The sequence below is a fragment of the Mirounga angustirostris genome, unplaced genomic scaffold (genome assembly GCF_029215605.1).
Source record: "Mirounga angustirostris isolate CCGP_5_RB_7025 unplaced genomic scaffold, mMirAng1.0.hap1 SCAF_10, whole genome shotgun sequence".
NCBI lineage: Eukaryota > Metazoa > Chordata > Mammalia > Carnivora > Phocidae > Mirounga > Mirounga angustirostris.
In genome coordinates, this window is record NW_026991718.1 from 108,653,673 (window position 1) to 108,675,051 (window position 21,379).

The 21,379-nt window shown below is 43.4% G+C and overlaps 1 protein-coding gene across 5 annotated transcripts in view; it reads right to left on the reverse strand.

The window, feature by feature from the left end:
• The window catches only part of PANK2 (pantothenate kinase 2), a 35,915-nt gene extending 18,474 nt beyond the window's left edge, over positions 1-17,441 (reverse strand). For 3 of the 5 annotated variants that reach the window (XR_010405791.1, XR_010405792.1, XM_064572863.1), the window contains exons 1-2: positions 16,962-16,980; positions 3,218-3,570 (exon numbers count right to left, since the gene is read on the reverse strand). Coding sequence is in view for 3 of the 5 variants with exons in the window: in XM_064572863.1 (XP_064428933.1) it covers positions 3,218-3,325 (108 nt within the window). In the remaining 2 variants the exon portion in view is untranslated. Of the gene's footprint in view, positions 1-3,217; positions 3,571-11,659; positions 11,678-16,961; positions 16,981-17,070 lie in introns of those variants that run through there. The other 2 variants (XM_045885441.3, XM_064572865.1) reach the window with 2 other exon arrangements.
• Positions 17,442-21,379: the final 3,938 nt, after the last annotated feature.

Sequence of the window (21,379 nt, forward strand, 5' to 3'; positions counted from 1 at the left end):
TGATTATTATTCATATTAGGGAGCATTATACAGCAATTAAGAGTGAAGAGGATCTTCAATTTATTTTATTTTTTTTTCCGAAGATTGTATTTATTTGACAGAGCTAGAGAGAGCACAAGTAGGCAGAGCGGCAGGCAGAGGGAGAGGGAGAAGCAGACTCCCCGCCGAGCGGGGAACCCGACGCAGGACTCGATCCCAGCACCCTGGGATCATGACCCGAGCCGAAGGCAGACGCTTAACGACTGAGCCACCCAGGCCCCCGAGGATCTTCAATTTAGAACTGAAGTGGGAAGAACTCCAGGACATGTTGTCAAAAACGCAACTTGAGTAACATTTCATAAAGACCCTACCTGCCTGTTTCTAAAGCCAAGTTTATATGCACATGTATGGGTCATACAGAGTCACGTACAGAGAACTAGAAAGATACGTCAACTTCTAAAAAAAAAAAAAAGAAAAGAAAGATACGTCAACTTCTAACAGTGGTGATTCTGGAGAGATGGCAGAAAGAAACTCCCACTTCACTCCCTGGGCTCCTAACCTACATGAATGTTTACGAGCACGGACCCTCCGTATATGTGCAAAGGGAAAACTGCCTTGACCCGCTTAAAGCACTGATTTCTACTTACAACCAGGTCTAGCCCTGCAAGTTCGCCCCCTTTAATTCTACTCTCACTTGATTACATTTACCGTCAATTTATTCAGATCCACAGCAGAGAGGGAAGTTAACAGGTACCTTCACCTTACTCCTTAATAAATCCCTAAGTAAGACTATGAAATTATTCCTCTGACCAAACCCAAGCTCCTAGAGGATTCATCGCTGCTGCCACTGTACCTGCTCGTGCCCCAGCTGTCATGAATTCAAAACTGACTTCCTGACACGAGATCTCAAGTGCTGGCATTTCCACTTGGAACTTTTCATCACTTTCCACTCGTGGTCTACGGGGGCCCAAGCCGTTGCTCGCCTTTTCCTTCCTATAATTCCTGTCATCCTGAAGTGCCCTGCTAATTCCTAATGAATCCCCACCTCTAAATGGAGAATGACCGAATGCACAGCTAATTTCACTAAACGCAAGGTATTCATAATGTACGTGCTGCACCAACAAGCAAACCCAGTATGTTCAGAAATCTGATTTGCATTAAAAAAGAAACAGGGTAAACTCAGTATTTTTTAAAATATTTCACTGTGGTTTATTAAATACTAGTCACTCCTAATGCACAAACAGCATTTGATGGGCATCTCATTTTCCTACAATTTTCAAGTACAGCACAGGTTGCATGCATATAGATGAGAAACCCCGACAGCCTAAGAACCAACTCCCGAGGTCTAAAATGCACTTTGCACCTTCCCCTTAAATTACCACACAATGCTGAACCTCTGGTAACAACCTGAATGATTTTCAAATATGTTCCAAAGGGCACCTCTACAGGGTCCCAGCAAAAAGATTTCTCTGTTACCTATCAGTTATGATCCAGAGTCCACCATGCAGCTTCCGCAAAAGAGGGGACCGTCTCTCCTCCAGCTACACTTCCCCTTTTACTCACGTGTGGAAGAGAAACCACTGAAAACCAACAACCAAAAGAAATTCAAGCAAAGAATATAGAAACTTGCTTAAAAAAAATCATGTCAATTATGGTCAGTGATAAGAGAAAGTCAGCAGACAGAAAACAGAGAAAGAGGATAAGGTCACAAACCATACAATGACACATGGAGGAAACACAGGTAAACTGACGAAGGCAAAGGCAGAATCTCTAGAATAACATTCTCATTAGTGACATTAAAAACAGGGTCACTGAAGGTATTTTCAATCTATACTGCCCCCTGAAGGTCCAGGTCCTGGCCAACTCATTGTCCACTCTCCCACCTACCCCCTCACCCCCACATCCACCGCAAAGGACCTAGCCTCGACTCTGCACAGTGTTGACCAAATGAAAACAAAAGCGGGTACCCACTGGCACTCCCCCAGTGTCCACACATGATTCAGAGACTCCTATTACAAGAGCACAGCACGGTACGCACCAGAAGGCATTTGGGGAGAGAAGGCTCCGCTGTTAACCATTTCCAACCAGCCCTGAGACCAAAAAGCCACTGCTTTGGACCAGAGTTCCTTGTTTTTTTTAAATAGTAAACTTGCCAAGAAACAACAGAGGGGAACAGGAGAAATTATGTGGTAAACGAGATGAGAAACAATTTTATGACATGAAATGACATTTTCAAAATTTTTCTTAAATTATTTTTTAAAAGGTTTATTTATTTATTTATTTATTTATTTGAGAGAAGGAGAGAGAGAGAACAAGAGCAGGGGGCAGGAAGAGGGAGAAGCAGACTCCCCACTGAGCAGGGAGCCCGACTCGGGGCTCGATCCCAGGACCCCAGATCATGACCTGAGCCAAAGGCAGAAGCTTAACCAACTGAGCCACCCAGGCGCCCTATTATTTTTTTTAAGTAGGCTCCATGCCTAGCATGGGGCTTGAACTCACAACCCTGAGATCAAGAGTCATATGTTCCACCAACTGAGCCAGCCAAACTCCCCAAAATTATTTTTCAATCTCATTGTTCAAGAGGTTTTTTTTATAGTAATCTCTACACCCAACATGGGGCTCAAACTCAGAACCCCAAGATCAGGAGTTGCATGCTCTTCCAACTGAGCCAGCCAGATGCCCCTCACTGTTCAAGATTTAATGACCTGTTCCTCATAGGTAATTCTTCAGTCTGCTTATCACAGCTTTGCTATTTTTTCAACACTAGAAGAACAACAAAATGCTATGGTGGTTGATCCTCATCAACTTATCTGAACTGGGCAAAAAGTAAACTCCACAACAATCTCTAGATGGCTAACTCCTGACTACCACTCACTTACATCTATCTAATCTTAATCGGACTCAAGAAAATTCAAGTTCTATTAGAAACAGAAATGATTCCACCACTTGCTATTGGTATTATTTTTAACAATCAGATTACCAGGACACCTGGGTGGCTCAGTGGTTGAGTGCCCGACTCTTGGTTCCTGCTCAGGTCATGATGTCATGGGTCATGGGTCGTGGGATCCAGTCCCATGTCAGGCTTTGTGCTCAGCTGGGAGTCTGCCTGAAGATTCTCCCTCTCCCTCTGCCCCCCTCCACACACGCTCACACACCCCACCTGCTCTCTCTCAAATAAATAAATCTTTAAAAAAAAATCAGATTACCATAAATTGTATATAAGCTAAAAAATACATACTGTGAGGAAATCCTGCTCAAATTTGTACGCTCCACCTCCAGTGGCACAAAAGACAGTGTGGAGGCTCGAGAAGTTTTTATCTCTGCCCATCTGAATGAAAGCAGGCATGTCATGAGTGGGAAAGCGTATAAAGTGCAGATTGCCCTTGCGTCCACACAGAGTCAGGTCCTTCAACTCCAGGTGCACATCCCGAATACCTGTGGACCCGTAAGCCACATTGGAGGTCAGGTACTTCCGAATGCTTTTAAGACTTTCCACCTCTTCCTCTTCTTCTTCGGCAGTGATGTCTTTGGGTTCAAAATAAACCAGCTTGACCAGGGTTCCACCAATATCCAAGCCAAACCACGGAAAAACTAAATGGAGAAAGAAAAAAAAAGTCAGAACAACTTTTTTCTGAAAACTAAACATATATATACTAGATTACCAACTTTTTCATATCTTGAGGTTTCCAAGGACTATAAATACAAAAAGGGGTTTGGAAAAAGAAACAGGATTCTGATTTGGAAAAACATATTAAAAAAAAAAAAATCAGAATACTGGGCCAACCCAACCCAACCCTACTGAACAGATAAGCCCAAACTATACTATGAAATATTAAAAAACAACAAAGTGACTACCCCTGAACCTCAACTCTGGGGGAAAAAAAAAGAAAGATTGAGAATGAAAATCTATATCCTTCCCCTTGGCTTAAATAAGAAATGTTGAGGGGCACCTGGGTGGCTCAGTCAGTTAAGCATCTGCCTTTGGCCCAAGTCATGATCTCAGGGTCCTGGGATCGAATCCCACATTGGGCTCCCTGCTCAACGGGGAGCCTGCTTCTCCCTCTCCCTCTCCCTCTGCCACTCTCTCTCTGTCAAATAAATAAATAAAATTTTTAAAAAAGAAAAGAAAAGAAAGAAATATTGAGGGCTGCCTGGGTGGCTCAGTCGGTTAAGCATCTGCCTTCAGCTCAGGTCCTGATCCTAGGGTGCTGGGATCAAGCCCCAGGTCAGCAGGGAGTCTGCTTCTCCCACTTCCTCTGCCCCTCCCCCCGGCTTCTGTGTGCACGCTCTCTCTCTCTCTCTCTCCCTCACTCTCTCAAATAAATAAAATTTTTAAAAGAAAAAAGAAAAGGGTGCCTAGGTGGCTCAGTCGCTAAGCGTCTGCCTTCAGCTCAGGTCATGATCCCAGGCTCCTGGGATCGAGCCCCACATCAGGCTCCCTGCTCCGTGGGAAGCCTGCTTCTCCCTCTCCCACTCCCCCTGCTTGTGTTCCCTCTCTCGTTGTGTCTCTCTCTGTCAAATAAATAAATAAAATCTTTCAAAAAAAAAAAAGAAAGAAAAAAGAAATAAAATCTTAAAAAAAAGAAAAAGAAAAAAATGTTGCAACTTTTCAGAGCTCCAGTTTAGTACGCAAACTAGGGGTACAGGAAATTCCCAATCCATGTAAGATGTAAGCTCCAGTAGTCAATTTGTCCCTCAAAACCTGATGTCCCCAAAATAAAAGGTTTCAAAGGACTTTAATGGAACAGACATTTCAGACTTATAGCTGTTCCCAAAAAATACTTCCAAAAAAATGGCTTCGGGAGATCAGATGAAGATGGACTGCACAGACATGCATGACTTGCCCTCCCAGCTTAGATCACAGAAATGACTAAAGATAGAGGTTTACCTATATGTTATTTTCCATGATAGTTCTGGGAAACAAGAAATGATATGATCAGCAGAACTAGGTTGACAGAGGCAGTAACTGTCCAGAACCCTCAAAAGAAGAATTGTATAAAAACTGGGAGTAGCTATGAACACTGGGATTATAGAGGTGCTCCATCAAGCTGTACATAGGGGTAGCTGCATGGGGAAACAGGAGCAGGCTCTGGTGGTCATGGGTGATCTGGTGGGGAATGCGTCTGGCGCAACTGGACAGACCAACCACTTAGCCCCCTCTGCCTATCCCGCCCCACCCCCCACTATCAGAAGCAAAGTCTTCACTAAACCAAGCACTTAAGCCAAAGAGTCAGGATGGCACCCAAGTAGCTACTATCCCTCAGAAGAAATGAGGAGCCCCCACACCTGGCCATATATCCCTACAATCCATTCTGAGAGACTGGTAAAGAGACACTGCATCCACTGACAGAACAGCAATCCTCAAAACAGAGATGAACACTTTACAAATTAGAATCACCAAAAGGGAGATCTATACCACAAAAATGAGAAACTAAACATCTGAAGAAAGAACTGCAGGAACAAACAGGAGACTTAAAAATAATCACAGGGGCGCCTGTGTGGCTCAGTTGGTTAAGCGACTGCCTTCAGCTCGGGTCAGGCTCCTGGAGCCCCAGCATCAAGTCCCACATCCGGCCCCCTGCTCAGCAGGGAGTCTGCTTCTCCCTCTGACCCTCCCCCCTCTCATGTGCTCTCTCTCTCTCAAATAAATAAATAAATAAAATCTTTAAAAAAATAATAATCATAAATATCCTCAGAGGTAAAGTGAGATCTCATCCATGAAAAATAAATAAGCTACCGCAAGCAAAACTCAGAAATGAAGAAACGATTGCCACCTGTGGTTGTGACTGCAAGAATCTACATGTGATAAAATCATACAGAACTAAGTATGCATACACAAAGAGTTTATGTAAAACTGGTGAAATCTAAGTCAAGTCTGTGAATTGTATCAATGTTAATTTCTTAGTGGGGGGGGTGAAGCTTTCAAAAAAGGGGGGAAAGGGACAAACTATACTTAACACAGATGAATCCAAAAATAGGCTGAGTAAAAGAAGCCTGCACAACAGGCTACATACTATAGGATTCCATTTATATGAAACCCTAAGAGATACAAAGCAATCATTTCTGCATCTGATAGGAATTATATTGTTGGCTCGGGGAGGAAGGGAGGGAAGGACTGGACAGGGGCAGGAGAAAACTTTCTGTAGTAACCCAAATCTTGATTGCTGGAGGTGAGGGGAAAGCTTCATGGGCATATGTATCTGTCAAAATGCATGGAATTGTACACTTTAAATAGGTGCAGTTGCTTGTGTGTAAATTATACCTCAATAAAGTTTTATAAAAGAAAAAAAGGAACAAATTCATTTCCAAAATAAAGCTCAACCAATATATTTAACAGCAAAATGGGCACAGAAAAAATAAATGGAAAACAAAAGTAAGAAATTCTCCCAAAATGCCTCTCAAGTATGAAGGAAAAGTAGATATATCTATAGATAGATAGATATATCTATATATATATAGAAATACACAACTAGAAAGTCCAATATCTACCTTCTCTGAGTCCCAGAAATTTCCTGGGGGAGAAAGGGGAGGAAGACATAAATCATCAGGTTCACTAAGTGTTAAGCAGAACCAATTAGTGGAGAAAGGGCAGACTTAGACACACGCTATTGAAATGTCAAGAAATCCAAGGCACCTGGGTGGCTGAGTAGGCTAAGTGGCTGCCTTCTGCTCAGGTCATGATCAAGCCCCATGTCAGGCTCCCCACTCAGCAGGGAGTCTACTCATCCCTTTCCCTCTGCCCCTCCCCTTCTTGTTCTCTTGCTCTCTCTCTCAATTCAGTAAAGGGGCGCCTGGGTGGCTCAGTCGTTAAGCATCTGCCTTCAGCTCGGGTCATGATCCCAGGGTCCTGGGATCGAGCCCCGCATTGGGCTCCCCGCTCTGTGCGGGAAGACTGCTTCTCCCTCTCACACTCCCCCTACTTGTATTTCTCGCTCGCTCGCTCTCTGTCAAATAAATAAATAAAATCTTTAAAAAAAAAAATCCAGTAAAATCTTTTAAGAAAATTTTTTTAATAAATGTCAAGAAATCCTAAAGACTTCCAAAGAGGGGCGCCTGGGTGGCTCAGTTGGTTAAGCGACTGCCTTCGGCTCAGGTCATGATCCTGGAGTCCCTGGATCGAGTCCCGCATCGGGCTCCCTGCTCGGCAGGGAGTCTGCTTCTCCCTCTGACCCTCCTCCCTCTCATGCTCTCTCTATCTCATTCTCTCTGTCTCAAATAAATAAATAAATAAAATCTTTAAAAAAAAAAAAAAAAAAAAAAGACTTCCAAAGATTGCATGGACATGGATGGAACTGGAGGGGATTACGCTAAGTAAAATAAGTCAAGCAGACAAAGACAATTATCAGATGGTTTCACTCATATGTGGAACACAAGGAATAGTGCAGAGGACCACAGCGGAAGGGAGGGAAAACTGAATGGGAAGAAATCAGAGAAGGAGACAAACCATGAGAGACTCTGGACCCCAGGAACCAAAGTGAGGGTTACAGAAGGGAGGGGGTGGGGGGATGGGGTAAATGGGTGATAGGTATTAAGGAGGGCACGTGTGGTGATGAGCACTGGGTGTTATACACAACTAATGAATCGTTGAACACTACATCAAAAACTAATGATGTACTATATGCTAACTGAACATAAAAAAAAAAAAACACCTTTCAAAGAAAACAACTGAATTCCTACAAAGATACATAAATCACACAAAGGTGGAATTAGATTTTTCATCAGCGACATAGATGCTAGAAGACAATGGAGCACTGGCTTCCAAGTTATAAGGAAAATGATTTTGAAACATATCCAGCCAAATCAGCTTTCAAGGAGGAATGCAAAAGAAATTTTCACACATGAAAGAACTCAATGTTTACTACTCAAAAACCTTCTCTGAAATAATCAGTAAATGCATTCCAAAATAATTTAAAAAGCGTCCAAGAAGGTATGAGCGTTAAGAAACAATGATAAGCAAAGGAAGCAGCAATACATGTGACTTTCAAAAATTCAGCAATCTGGAACTAAAATACGTGATTTCAACACAGGAAGTTGAGGGAAGAGAAAGGAGAGGGAAGTGAAGCAAACTGCAGTCTGTCTTGCTGGGGGAAGAAGATACAGATTCTGTTTAATTCTAAATAAGAGGAATAAAGTGACAGTTTATTTTTTTTATTTTTTTTTAAGATTTTATTTATTTGCGAGAGAGAATGAGAGACAAAGAGCATGAGAGGGAGGAGGGTCAGAGGGAGAAGCAGACTCCCTGCTGAGCAGGGAGCCCGATGTGGGACTCGATCCCGGGACTCCAGGATTACGACCTGAGCCAAAGGCAGTCGCCCAACCAACTGAGCCACCCAGGCGCCTAAAGTGACAGTTTAAACTCATCAAAATTCACAGGTAACTCCAGAAGAAAAAAAATGAACATATGACCTTCAAACAACTATGGAAAAAAAAAAAAATCAGTTCAAAAACAAAACAACAACAACAACAAAAATATATATATATATATGGCAAGTACAAAACAAAAAAAATGATAGGAATGGGGCCGGTTAAGCGTCTGCCTTTGGCTCAGGTTATGATCTCTGGGTCCTGGGATTGGGCCCCGCATTGGGCTCCCAGCTCAGCATCCTCCCAGCTCAGCAGGGAGTCTGCTTCTCCCTCTGCCGCACCCCCTATGCTCTCTCTCAAATAAATAAAATCTTAAAAACAATGAACACAAACATATCAGTAATCACAAATTGGTCACATTTCCCTTCTAAAGAGAAAATTCAATTATATGCTCATATAAAAAGATACATTTTAGATAACAAGTAGACTAATGGTAAATAAATGGCAAAACACCCACAACAGAGTCCCATCATGCTTTAAGATGAAAACAGCATTCAGTCAAAAGTGCTCATATCAAAATCTTAAGCACCTCACTGGAGACTGATATACCAGGTGACTTACATTTAGGAACCATGGTATAGTTAAAGTCAAACCTTATGTTTCAAGACAAGCACTGCATTTAACGCTAACATGAGATGTGCCCCTCCAAACAGCAATCTACCAAGGAAATAGGATTCACAACTCCCATCCTATACTCACTTGCAATTATATATTCACTGACCAATTTGTTGGTAGAATCACTGGCACCATTTATTGACTTATCTGAATTTGGGTAAGCAAAATGAATGCCTGAACAATGCTACTCCACTGTATTAAGCAAATGTTAAAAGAAAGTAAATACAAGCACACTAAACAGAATTCAAGCAAACAAAAAGCATTAAAAGAGAACAAAAAGAAATATCATGCGCATAAAAGAAATAGAATTGACAGGATCCTAACAAATGCTTCAAAAATATTAACAAAGAGAAATTGATAAATCTACACAATAACTTGAGAATGACACAGAAATTTGTACACACACACACACATACATAAAATAAAGGTATACAGAAGTTTTGACTATCAAAATAATAAAGTGGATCTATGAAACATAACTAACTTTGTATCAAAAAAACAAATATACTTTCCTTTCAAATACCCATAAACCATACAAAAAATTAACTGCACAAGCTTAAAGGACCTCAGCTTCCAAAGAACATTCACTTTACACGATACTTCAACATTATAAATTAATCCAACAAACACAAAGTAAATCTCTCCACCTGGGAACTTCTAAACCCACTTCTTTTAACTCTGAAATTAAAGAGGAAATCAAAACAAAATTTTTAAATGAATGACAATAAGAACAGTATGTATCAAAATCAATAGAATATACCCAAGGTGGTATCCAAAGGTAAACTTCTAGGCTTAAATGTTTATCAAATGGATTAAAAAAGGAAGAAACCTAAATAAAAGGGAATCTCACATAGAGTGAAATACTAGAAAAAGAATAAAACAGACCCAAAATAAGCAGAAGGGAATTATTTTTTAAGGCGTTATTCATTTATTTGAGAGAGCGAGAGCACATGCACATGAGTGGGGGGGCAAAGGGAAAGGGAAAGAGAATCTCAAGCAGACTCCATGCTGAGCACAGAGCCAGGCACAGGGCTTGATCTCATGACCCTGAGATCACGACCCGAGCTGAAAGCAGGAGTCAGACACTCAACCAACTGCACCACTCAAGCGCCCCAAGCAGAAGGGCATTATTAAAAATAAAAGCAAGATGTAAATGAACTTAGAAAATCATCATCATCATCATGAGCAAAGCCACAGTAGAGCTGATGAATAAAATTAAGCTTTGAAAAAGTCATTAAAACAGACAAATCTCTGTTAAGTATATCCAAGAAAAAGAAGATGCAACTTTTCCTTATGAGGGGAGGGGAGGGGAGAGGAAGGGAGGGAGGGAAGAGAAGAAAAAAGAAAAGAGAAGAAAAAAGAAAAGAACAAAGATAAAGGAGTATATAGGGCACCTGGGTGGCTCAGTCAATTAAGAGACTCTTGATTTCAGCTCAGGTCATGATTTCAGGGTCATGAGACTGAGCCCCCTGTCAGTCTCCCCACTCAGCAGGGAGTCTGTTTCTCTCCCTGTCTCTTCCCCTCTCCCTCTGCCCCTGCCCCCTCTAGCCCCCTATGTCACAGCGCTCACTAGAGCCTCTTTCTCTCAAATAAGTAAATCTTTAAGCATATAACCAGAGACTGTGCAAGTAATAGAATTTTGTACAAATGGACAATATACAATTTTAATGTTTAAAATGTTCACTACACAGAGGCGCCCAAGTTAATCTAACAGTGTCAATGCAATTCTAAAGAGAAGAGCAGCCATTCCACCTGGGTCCCAGGGATAGTCCTGAACTTTTTTTTACACCTACAAAAGTTCCATTGTCAGTGGCAGGCCTAACCCAACCTGGCACAAGTCATGAAAAGTCTGTCCCTGGCATCTACAGGAAAAGTTTCTTCACTCAAGCACACAACAATGCAACAGCACTGGATATGATGGAAGCAAGGAGATTTGATTCCTATTTTCCTACCTGCAACACCATTCTTTTAACCATCGCCACCAACCTCGAGTTAGCAGACACACAGCGCTCTACCAACAAACATATCACATCAATAGTACTGGAATCTGAAGATGTGGACAGATCTAAGACCAACAGAAGATTGGTCCCTAAATTAAGCTTTAAATTAAGCTTTACTCCCATTTCCTTAGATTAAAAAACGGAAACATTAATATATGGCTATTATATTTTAAATGATCATCTATTAACAGCCAAGCACTATATTAGGCACTTGACTGTATAAGCTTATTTAATGCTTGCAATAACCATATAAGGCAACTACTATAATCATCCCACTTCTGATTAAGAAATGGAAGTGTAGGGGTGCCTGGATGGCTCAGTCAGTTAAGCGACCAACTCTTGATTTCGGCTCAGGTCATGATCTCAGAGTCCTGGGACTGAGCCCCACGTCCAGCTCTGCACAGGGTTCCCACACATCCCAGGTTCCCACACCTCCTACACATCTTGCTTAAGATTCTCTCTCTCTCTGCCTCCCCTCACCCACCCCCTCAAAAAAACAAAACAACAATAAGGAGAAGAAAACATAAATGCAAAAGGGCCCAAGGGCCCAGTCAAGAAAAGGCAGAGGTGGGACTCAAATCCAGACTTCCTAAAACCTTCAACAAGCCTCTTTCCACAAGTATCTATACAACCCTAAGGGCACAGAACACATATTCTTGAGTTAACATGAAAATTAAAAAGCAGTTAAAAAAAAATCATACTTTAAATAATCAGGAAGGGGGCACCTGGGTGGCTCAGATGGTTGGACGTCCTTCGGCTCGGGTCATGATCTCGGGTCCTGGGATCGAGCCCTGCTTCGGGCTCCCTGCTCAGCAGGGAGTCTGCTTCTCCCTCTCCCTCTCTCCCCTGCTCATGCTCTCTCTGTCTCACATGAATAAAAATAAAAAATAATCAGGAAGATCAACAATATATAAAGAAAAATAAGGAGTCTTAAGCAAAGCTCAGTTCATATGCTTATTACAGCCTTTAACGGCTTCAGGATTTTTCTGTGTACTACTCATGAAATCATTTACATATCCAAAAACTGAGAAACACTGAGAAGCATGGGAGGTCCATTAGACACATATTCTCTGATAATGGCTGAGAGAATTGTGTCGGGCCATAGAATTCTGTTATTTCTAAACATTCAGCCTGTTCAAAGGGGTTTAGATTCCTATCACTGACTGCAAGACTGCCCCAGATACCATAATATAATGAATACTGGAATAGGCTTTCAATCCTTGTTCAAAACACTGTGCTGCTTGGAAAAGTCATGGAAAAACGAACTTTTGCTATACCATCCATCAGTCTTCGTAGCTCACCAACAGGACAGCTATTTATCACTTCTAATTTGTGATTCATTCCACTAATCTTCACAAATATTTTAGTCGATTTACAACCCTTAGCCTATTTCCTGATATTAAGGCCTCAAGGTACTCAGTCTAGACAATTCATACTTGACTTAGGACACATTTCTAGAAAGAACTTAAACTCTCCCTCACAGGTTATTTATGTAAAACCATCTGCAGCACCATGTCTGTCTCATAATGAGTCTCAACAATTGAAATGCTTTCCAACAGGAAATAAATGGTTTATAAAAGTGTGCTCAATTTTCCAACATTACGAACTATGTCTTTACCAGACCACATCTGGTTAAGAATTGCAAACCCAAACCTCTAGGCTGGTCTACGCAGCAATCCTTGACCTCACCTTAAAAGAGGTACTTTAATAGTTTTAACTTGGGGACTAAGTTAAAGGCTGCCTAACAGGCAGCCTTCCCTAACTGCTATAAAATATCATATATTATCAAACCAGCAGACTCAATAATAAATTCTATATTCAGGAAATATAAACACATGAAACCTAGTAAACTATTAAAAACTAAAGATGGCTCCCACTTTTAGAAAGCAAACTTTAAGCCATTATTTAGAAAAGGGGTTTTCACATGCTAGTCAATCTTGCTGACATAAACTGAGAAACAACACAATAAACTGAGAAAGAACAGTGCCTGAAGTTAAAGATACCCCAAAGATATGAACTTGAAAAATGCTCACTAGGTTATAAATTTAAGCCCAATGCACATCACTGGTCTTTTAAATGACCATTCAAAATAACTATTCTTTTCTGCCTGATAAAGGTCCTCTCTTAACAGCCTACAAGTCTATTGTATTCCTTTTCTCTCCTTTTAATGTGTGTTTAAGCAAAAGATTTTTAATAGCATACATCAATTCTTGCTTAGGGTACCCCCTAGATAAAAAGAGGGCAGGGATGCCAACAGTGAACAATCATATTACCTAAATGCATGATTCACATATATAGCCCCTAAAATAACATACTGTACCATTTTACACAGCTACATAGTTGGACTATTTTTAGGCCCTGCTTAATGCTTCACATTTGTTATACAACCAAAACGAAGGGCCATATTTACTTTGATGTCATTTAGATTTAAAGTTGATAAAGAGGTTAAAAAGCATCCTCTCCCATTCTCTCAAAAGTAGGCTACAAAGCAACAGAAATCTTTTTTCCTGAGCTCCTAACAGGCAGCCTTCCCTAATTCCCCAGCTGAAGATGAAACACTGCACATAATAAAGGACAGTCTCCCAGGGCCCCAGCACCAATTCCATCCTGCCAATACTGATGCTCCCCAAAAGCCAAGGAAAAGCAATCCATTTGCCAGGCTAGTATTGTCAAGCTATAAACAAAAGCTTTATTTTCTAGATCAATGGCGGTTTAAGGATACTCCATGACTGGTATGAGTCCAAAAGAAGCATGTCCCAAGGACTTCCCTGGTATGTTACACCATGCTTGAGAGTCACCTTCAAAGATCCAGCTCCTATCCCCACCCATAGGGCACTGTCATCCCAGGTTCCCACACCTCCTACATATCTGCTGTACATCTGGGACCCTTGATTAAAATACATGTTCTCTTATTACATGCCTGTATACATTTGTCAAAACTGTATATTTTGCTGTATGTAACTATGCCTCAATGAAATTTTAAAAATTAAACATATGCATTTCTTAGACCCTTCTGCTGACCTGAAGGGTTTTTTAAGCTTCTGAGTGATTCCATGTGAGAACCACTGCTCTGGTTACACTGCACATACCTTCCCCCACTCAAAAATGGGGAAAGTCAAGAACATGGAGTCTGAAGTCAGACATTTAGAATCGAAAGACAGCTTCGTTATTAACTCACAATACACCCCTGGACAAAGGACAAATTTCACTGACATTGTTTCCCCATCTGGAAACTGGGGATTTAAAAAAAAAAAAAAAAACCCTACCACACAGGATAGTTGTGAGACTTAAGTGATACGTTTATAAAATATGTGGCACAATGTCCAACATAAAGAAGCAAGCACTATATAACCATCATTAGCATCTTTGTTTCCATCAATTTAAATCAATCTTTAGGGGTGCCTGGGTGGCTCAGTCGTTAAGCGCCTGCCTTCGGCTCAGGTCATGATCCCAGGCTCCTGGGATCAAGCCCTGCGTCGGGCTCCCTGCTCTGGAGGAAGCCTGCTTCTCCCTCTCCCACTCCCCCTGCTTGTGTTCCCTCTCTCGCTTTGTCTGTCAAATAAATAAATAAAATATTTTTTAAAAAATAAATCAATCTTTACTTGGTATTTCTCTCAATCCTATGAGACATACTCCACCTAATTTAAAACTTCTGAAGAACTTCCTTAAACACAGACATGCCTAGCCTCATCCCTAATGCCTGTGTAGAGAACAGGCTTGAGAATCACACTGCTCTAGGGAACATGTGTAGCAGAACAGGACTATAATCAGGGCCACAAGAATTCCTAAAATAAACTGAGTAGCTCCTTCTTGTTTCAAATGATGACTAGTCTCCTCCCTTTAGACAAGTAGTATAAGGACATCAGAATGAGGCTTGCTAACCTCAAAAGAAAGGTGGCACCACCCTATACCCAACTTCCCCAATATAGATAAATACAGAGATTTAGTCTTCATTGAATTCTCTCAAAGTTAAAGCCATCCTTGAAGGGTTCAGCAATCAACAGGCTGCCTCTCCATCGAAACGTTGCACCCCTGGATAGTAAAAGAAAAAACAAATGGAAGAACAATACCTTGTTTCTTTGGCAGGTCTCATTACCTGAGATGGCTTTTCATGATTTATCAGAGAAAGCAGGAAAGGGGACCATGACAAGCATCAAACATAAAAACAAAAAATAAGCCCTACAACATGAATGTCTTTGGTCCTTAAAAGACATCTCCAAACCACCTTACATACCACCCCTACCCCCCATTACAGTTTAAACCAGAGTTTTCCAGAGCTGTCTCTGAGCCACCTGTACCTAAATGATATAAGCAGTTTTAAAATGCAACCCTCTCCAGATTCTGATTCAAAAAAATAAAGAGCTGACCCCAGGAATCTGCATTTTTAACTCCCAAGGTCATTTTTATGCTCACAATTTGTAAGTACTTCCACATTAGCTAGAAATTTTCACCTCAATTAAGCCTTAAACACAAAGATGGAAATTATGCTTGGACTCAGAGCAATGAAGACAAGCTAACCGAATATAAACAATTCAATAAAGCACAATGGTTAAGAGAATGTATGAAGCTGGACTTCCTGAATTTACATTTCTATTCCACCACTCCCAAGCCATTTTACACAAGGCAAATGTGCCCCAGTTTTCTCACCTGTAAAACAGAATACTACCACCCACCTCAGAGTTAAGAGTACTAATAAGTTATTAAAGCTCTCAGAAGATTGTCTAAAAATTTTAAGAAGAGTGCCTGACCCCTGCAAACACCCAAAATACAATACTTATTTAGAATCCTTATGGCCAATGGCCAAAAACGGTTGGCTACATGGCTGGGGTTCTTATTTGCTGAATCCCTGGAATTTACATCCATCTCTAACAATGTAGTACAAAACCATTAAGGAACGAATATTGTCCACTGCTTAAGAACTAGATGCTTCTCAGATAAAACATAAACCAGGTAACTGGCTCTAGAAATGGTATAGGCTGAGAGCAGTTAATCTGTTTTTCAAATTTCTTTCAAGAAGATAGAAAAAGACAAAATAACTGAGACTCCCAAACTTTTCATAGTGGAAAGAGAGCTACATTTAACATTTAATCATCCAAATCACAGAAAATAGAGGTAAAGCAACCAGGTGGGTGGGCTAAGGTACAAGACTGTCCAATAAAGAAAGACCTCACACTCATCCTGCCACTTTCCCTTATTCTCATAATCTGCATTTAGAACAAGCGGACTTCCTGCAAGAGAAATCTGGCAACGACAAGGAAAAAAATATCTAACCGTATGTAAAATGTCACTATATGATAAAGCTCATATTAGAGTATTAAGACAGTGGATACTTTCAACAGTAGCAATGGCTGCCAGACAGAGGACCTGAACTGAAGACCTGTAAAGGGGGGGAAATAATCTGTACTAGGTCACAACGCAGAAAAAGAAGGCTGATAATAAAATGGAGAAACCGATTCTCCGAAAAGAGCATGTGCAACTGCTAAGGCGAGATTCCATCAAAAGAAAAAGCCTCCATGCCCACAATGCTAGTCCTCAATCGTATCAGCAAACAGATGCAAAGAAAACAGAGGAAATATCTCGGTGAGAGATGACCCGAATTCTCACGGGAAGAAAGGCAGAATCCAGTTTTAGGCCTGCAGCAACTCAAGGGCCAGTCAACCATTTTCCAGGAAGCCCGAAATCTCCAGATTAAAGGGATTTAACGTCTTGGACAGCTCTCTGGAAACCCACGGAAGACACACATTGGTGATTCAAAGGATTTAGGGGGAGGGGAGGCGGTGGGAAAGAGTCAAAAGAAGCCTCCTCGAGGATGAAATCACCTGACTCGTGGGCAAAGAATACCCAAGGAGCTGAAAAGAGGGAGAAAGGGTTCTGGGTAAAGACCCTCCACTCCCACAACCGGAAAGCGCGGACCACTGCGAGCGAGGGCTACGCGGGGGCCGAACCCCGATCCCCCGAGCTTGGACCCGAGGCCTCCAGTCGGCTGTCAGCCCATGCACCAACCTGGGACCACCGTGCGGGGGCACTGTCCCCGCGCGAGCGCGCGGGAAAAACGGCGGCCGGGCCGGATGGGGGCAGGGCGAGCCGCGAGGACAACCCGCCGGGCACTTACGCTGCCGCTTCTTCCTAAGGCTTTCGACGCGCTGGCGGGAGGCCGAGGGGGCGCCACTGTAGGAGCCGGGCCGGCTTCGTCTGACGCCCTCCGCCGAAGCCGAGGCCCCGACGGGGGGCTCCGACGCGCTGCTCGCCCGGCACCGCAGCAGCTCCCGCCGCCGCCCATCAGGCCCTACGGGCGCCGGCTCCCCCGCCGACGAGGCGGAGGTGTCGGACGCTCTGCCGTGGCGTTCCATGGGCACGCCGAGCCGGCCCGCTCCCATCCGCAGCAGCCACCGCTGCCGCCCGAGCCAGCCCCCCAGCGCCGGACCCCTCGTCGCCTCCTCCGCGGCAGTCCAGCTCAAGCAGAGGCGCACCCTCCGCCGGCCGCCTCTTCCGTTGCGCCAACGCGCGGCAAGCCAATCCAAATAGGCTGGGGGCGGCCCGAAGGCCTCGCGTCCAATCGTCTCTCTCACTCGAGGCGGATCGACCGCGCCTCCGTCCAATGAAAGGCTCCCAGGACGGAGCGGGGCGGAGAGTGGCGGGGGAGGGGATCCGGGCTTAGCCGCGGAGAAGGCGGTGTTGCTGGGGGACAGTGATGGCGGCACCGCCCAATGGACGTGTGGGTGGAGGGGCCGCAGCACCCGGCCGCACAGGTGGACAGGTCCGCTCCCCAGCCCAGCGTCCCGCCACGCTGCTGCGTCCGGCCTTTCCCGGCCCGCACCCTCCTCCAGCCCAGCACTGTGCCCCCCCAGCGTCTGGCTGCCAGTCTTTGGCAAAGAGAAGGGCTTGAACCGCGGCTGACCTTAGCCTTTGTCCCTTGGCCTCGTTCCGCCGCTGCCGTCGAGGCCGCCAGCCCCTCCGCGCTGTATTTTTTACCACCACGCAGTCCCCCAGCACTGCCACGAGCGTATTTGGGCTAAGCCCCCTCCATTCCGCCTGCGTTGGAGAAATGTTCCCGGTACCAGAAGGAATGAAAGGACTGGGGCTGGTCTCCATGGCAACTGGAAGAAAGAGGTGGGTTATAAATCCTTCGCCACCCTCCTGTGCTGAAGGAGGGGGTGTGGGAGCCGGGGAGTAGGGTTGGCTTTTTGAAGGACAGTCTGGACTCCTTTTCTGTGCGGCGCACTGGGGGGACATAGAAGGATTTGGCGGCTGCCTTGGAGCCTGTGTTGTTAGGGGTGTGCGCGTGCGCGCGCGTTAATCATCTTCTTCCCTTTGGGCGTGGGGGGGTGGGGTGCAGACAACATAGTCACCTCCAGGCCTGAGATACTGACCACTCACACCTACCAAAGGCCCTTCCAACCACCCTTCTCCAAAGGTTACCCCAGCCTGAAATGATCCTGCCTTTTTCGGTACCCTCAACGCACTCCCTCACTCCATCAAGTTTAACCCCAGGTTGCTTGCTAATTACTCATAAGTGCCTCCCCCAGGACACTGTAATGCCCCTTGGGTGATAGCCCTCATTTTCTTCACCCTTCTCGTAATGAGTGCTAGTCCTGAACAAGATAGATGAGCTTCTCTCTTGCTTGTTGAACAAAATTATGCTCACTCCAAACTAGCTCCCCTCACTGTAGGAATAACTCTGGAAACCCTATACCCAAATTCTGGAAATTCCAGCTCCTGCAAGAAGCCACCCAGATGGATCCTACAAGAACCAAGAACACCTGAAGCTAGTCTTCTAAATCTCAGCACCCAGTGTGGCCCATCTTTCTTTCTACCCCCCATCAGTCTGGTCCTCCTTGACCTGAGGGAGCTTTCATTCAAGTCTGTGAGTTCTGCTAGATCATCCGGAAAAATCAAAAATCATCATCCTCATTATCCAAGACTGCCAAGGTGAACCCCAATAGCAAAACAACACCTGAAATACGTGTGTAGTTTGTTTGTTTGTTTGTTTGTTTGTTTACAGTGTACAGAGTGCCTTTACATGTCATTTAATCTTCCCAGCAACACTGGGATGTTGAGGCAACTTAACCAGACGCTCACAGCTTAAAAAAATGATAGAGCCTGAATTCCTGAGAAGTTCAGCCACTCTCTGCCTTACAGTAACCAAAAGGCACAGATTCAGTAAAATTCCAGTAAGTTACTAGAAGGCTTTTTGTCCTCTTAAATAAGTATATGTGTCTTCACTCCCTTGTGTGAACTTACAGTTTGTGGCTATCTTTAAAGTTTATCCAAAAATAACAGATGAAGCATACACTAATGGCAATTAGGCAAGATGTTTATAATCCTAAATGAAAAATGCAAATAAACTGAGCAAAAGAAACCAGACATGAAAAAATACATACCGTATGATTTATATGAAGGTCAACATTTTTTTTTAAGATTTTATTTATTTGACAAAGAAAGACACAGGAGAGAGGGAACACAAGCAGGGGGAGTGGGAGAGGGAGAAGTAGGCTTCCCGCTGAGCAGGGAGCCTGATGCAGGGCTCAATCCCAAGACGCTGGGATCATGACCTGAGCCGAAGGCAGACGCTTAACGACTGAGCCACCCAGGCGCCCCTGAAGGTCAACATTAATAAATGTTTTTAGAAGTCAGGATGATACTGTTTTGTGGGGGAAGGGGAAGAGAGTCAGGATGACAGGGCAACAGATAGACTTCTGTAGGGCTGGGAGTGTTCGGTTTCTCTGGTCTGGGTGGTGGCTACATGGGTATGTTCACTTTACAATATGTCATCAAGATGTTCACTTGTTTTGGGGTGCCTGGGTGGCTTAGTCGTTGAGCATCTGCCTTCGGCTCAGGTCATGATCCCAGGGTCCTGGGATCGAGCCCCACATCGGGCTCCCTGCTCCGCGGGAAGCCTGCTTCTCCCTCTCCCACTCCCCCTGCTTGTGTTCCCTCTCTCGCTGTGTCTCTCTCTGTCAAATAAATAAATTAAATCTTTAAAAAAAAAAAAAATGTTCACTTGTTTTGTGCTCTTTCTGTATGTGTGTTTTACTTAAATAAAACATTTATTTAAAAAAAAAAATTGGGGGCGCCTGGGTGGCTCAGTCATTGGGCGTCTGCCTTGGGCTCAGGTCATGATCCCGGAGTCCTGGGATCGAGCCCCGCGTCGGGGCTCCCTGCTCAGCGGGAAGCCTGCTTCTCCCTCTCCCACTCCTCCTGCTTGTGTTTCCTCTCTCACTGTGTCTCTCTCTGTCAAATAAATAAATAAAAATCTTTAAAAATAAAAAATAAATTAAAAAAAAGAAATTGAAGATTTGTCCTGGAGTAAGGTTTTTTTGTTTTTTGTTTCAAAAAGTCAAATGAAAGTAGCAATTAAGAGGTTTCCTTTCTCTCTGGTTATTATAACAGTTTACAGGGAGAGTATCATTAAGTATTGTTTTTTTTTATCACTTCTCTCAGTTATTAACCCTTAGGGAAAAACCAGTTTTCTGGTATACACACCAGAATAAGAAGCACAGAGGTCATGGTAAGCCTAATGTTTTGGAGGAACTAATCAAATTCTAAAGTAATAATTTGCAAATCTAGAGCCATTTCAGTGACCAAACATCACACAGAATACACATCTACCATATTAGTTGCCTTTTGCTAGGTCAGAAATAACCCCAAAACTTAGTGGCTGAGTAATAAATATTTATTATTTCAGTTTCTATGGGTCAAGAATTTGGGAGTGATTTAGCTGGGTGGTTCTGGCTCAGGGTCTTTCATGAAGTTGCAGTCATTTGAGGGCATATGGGCTAGAGGATCCATTTCCAAGATGGCTTATTCACATGACTGGCAAGCTGGTACTAGGTTTTGGCAGAAGGCCTCGGCTCCTACAACATGGGTGGGCCTCTTCATTGGGTTGCTTTAGTGTCCTTCACAACATGACAGCTGGCTTCTCCCAAAGCTAGTGATGCAAAGAAAAACATGCAGAAGTCGCAATATCTTTTAAGATCTAGCCTGGGAAGTCATACTCCCATCATCTCTGCAACATCCTATTGCAGTATCCAATTTCCTATTTTTACACAGATCAGCCTTCTTCAAAGTGGGTTGATATTACCCAAGGACGTGAATACCAGGAAGGAGAGAGTCATTGGAGGCCATGTTAGGGCCTACAGTCTGCCCTCTGGCCCCCAGAGGATGTGAGAAGATTCACTTCCTCATCACTTAACTACTTTCTAACAGCCAGGGGACAGACCTTCTCTGAGTTTCTACTGAGTTTTCTAGCAGCTAAAGTAGAGCATCACTAGGGAGCAAAAACTTAAAAGTATGTCACAAGAGTACCAAGCCACAGAGGTTTATACACCAACTTCTTTCTCCTTTCACTGGGCTGTATTGATGCCAGGGACATGAGAAGCATAGAATCAGTCCCCTTTCAAGCACAAGGTCTTTTTTCCAGA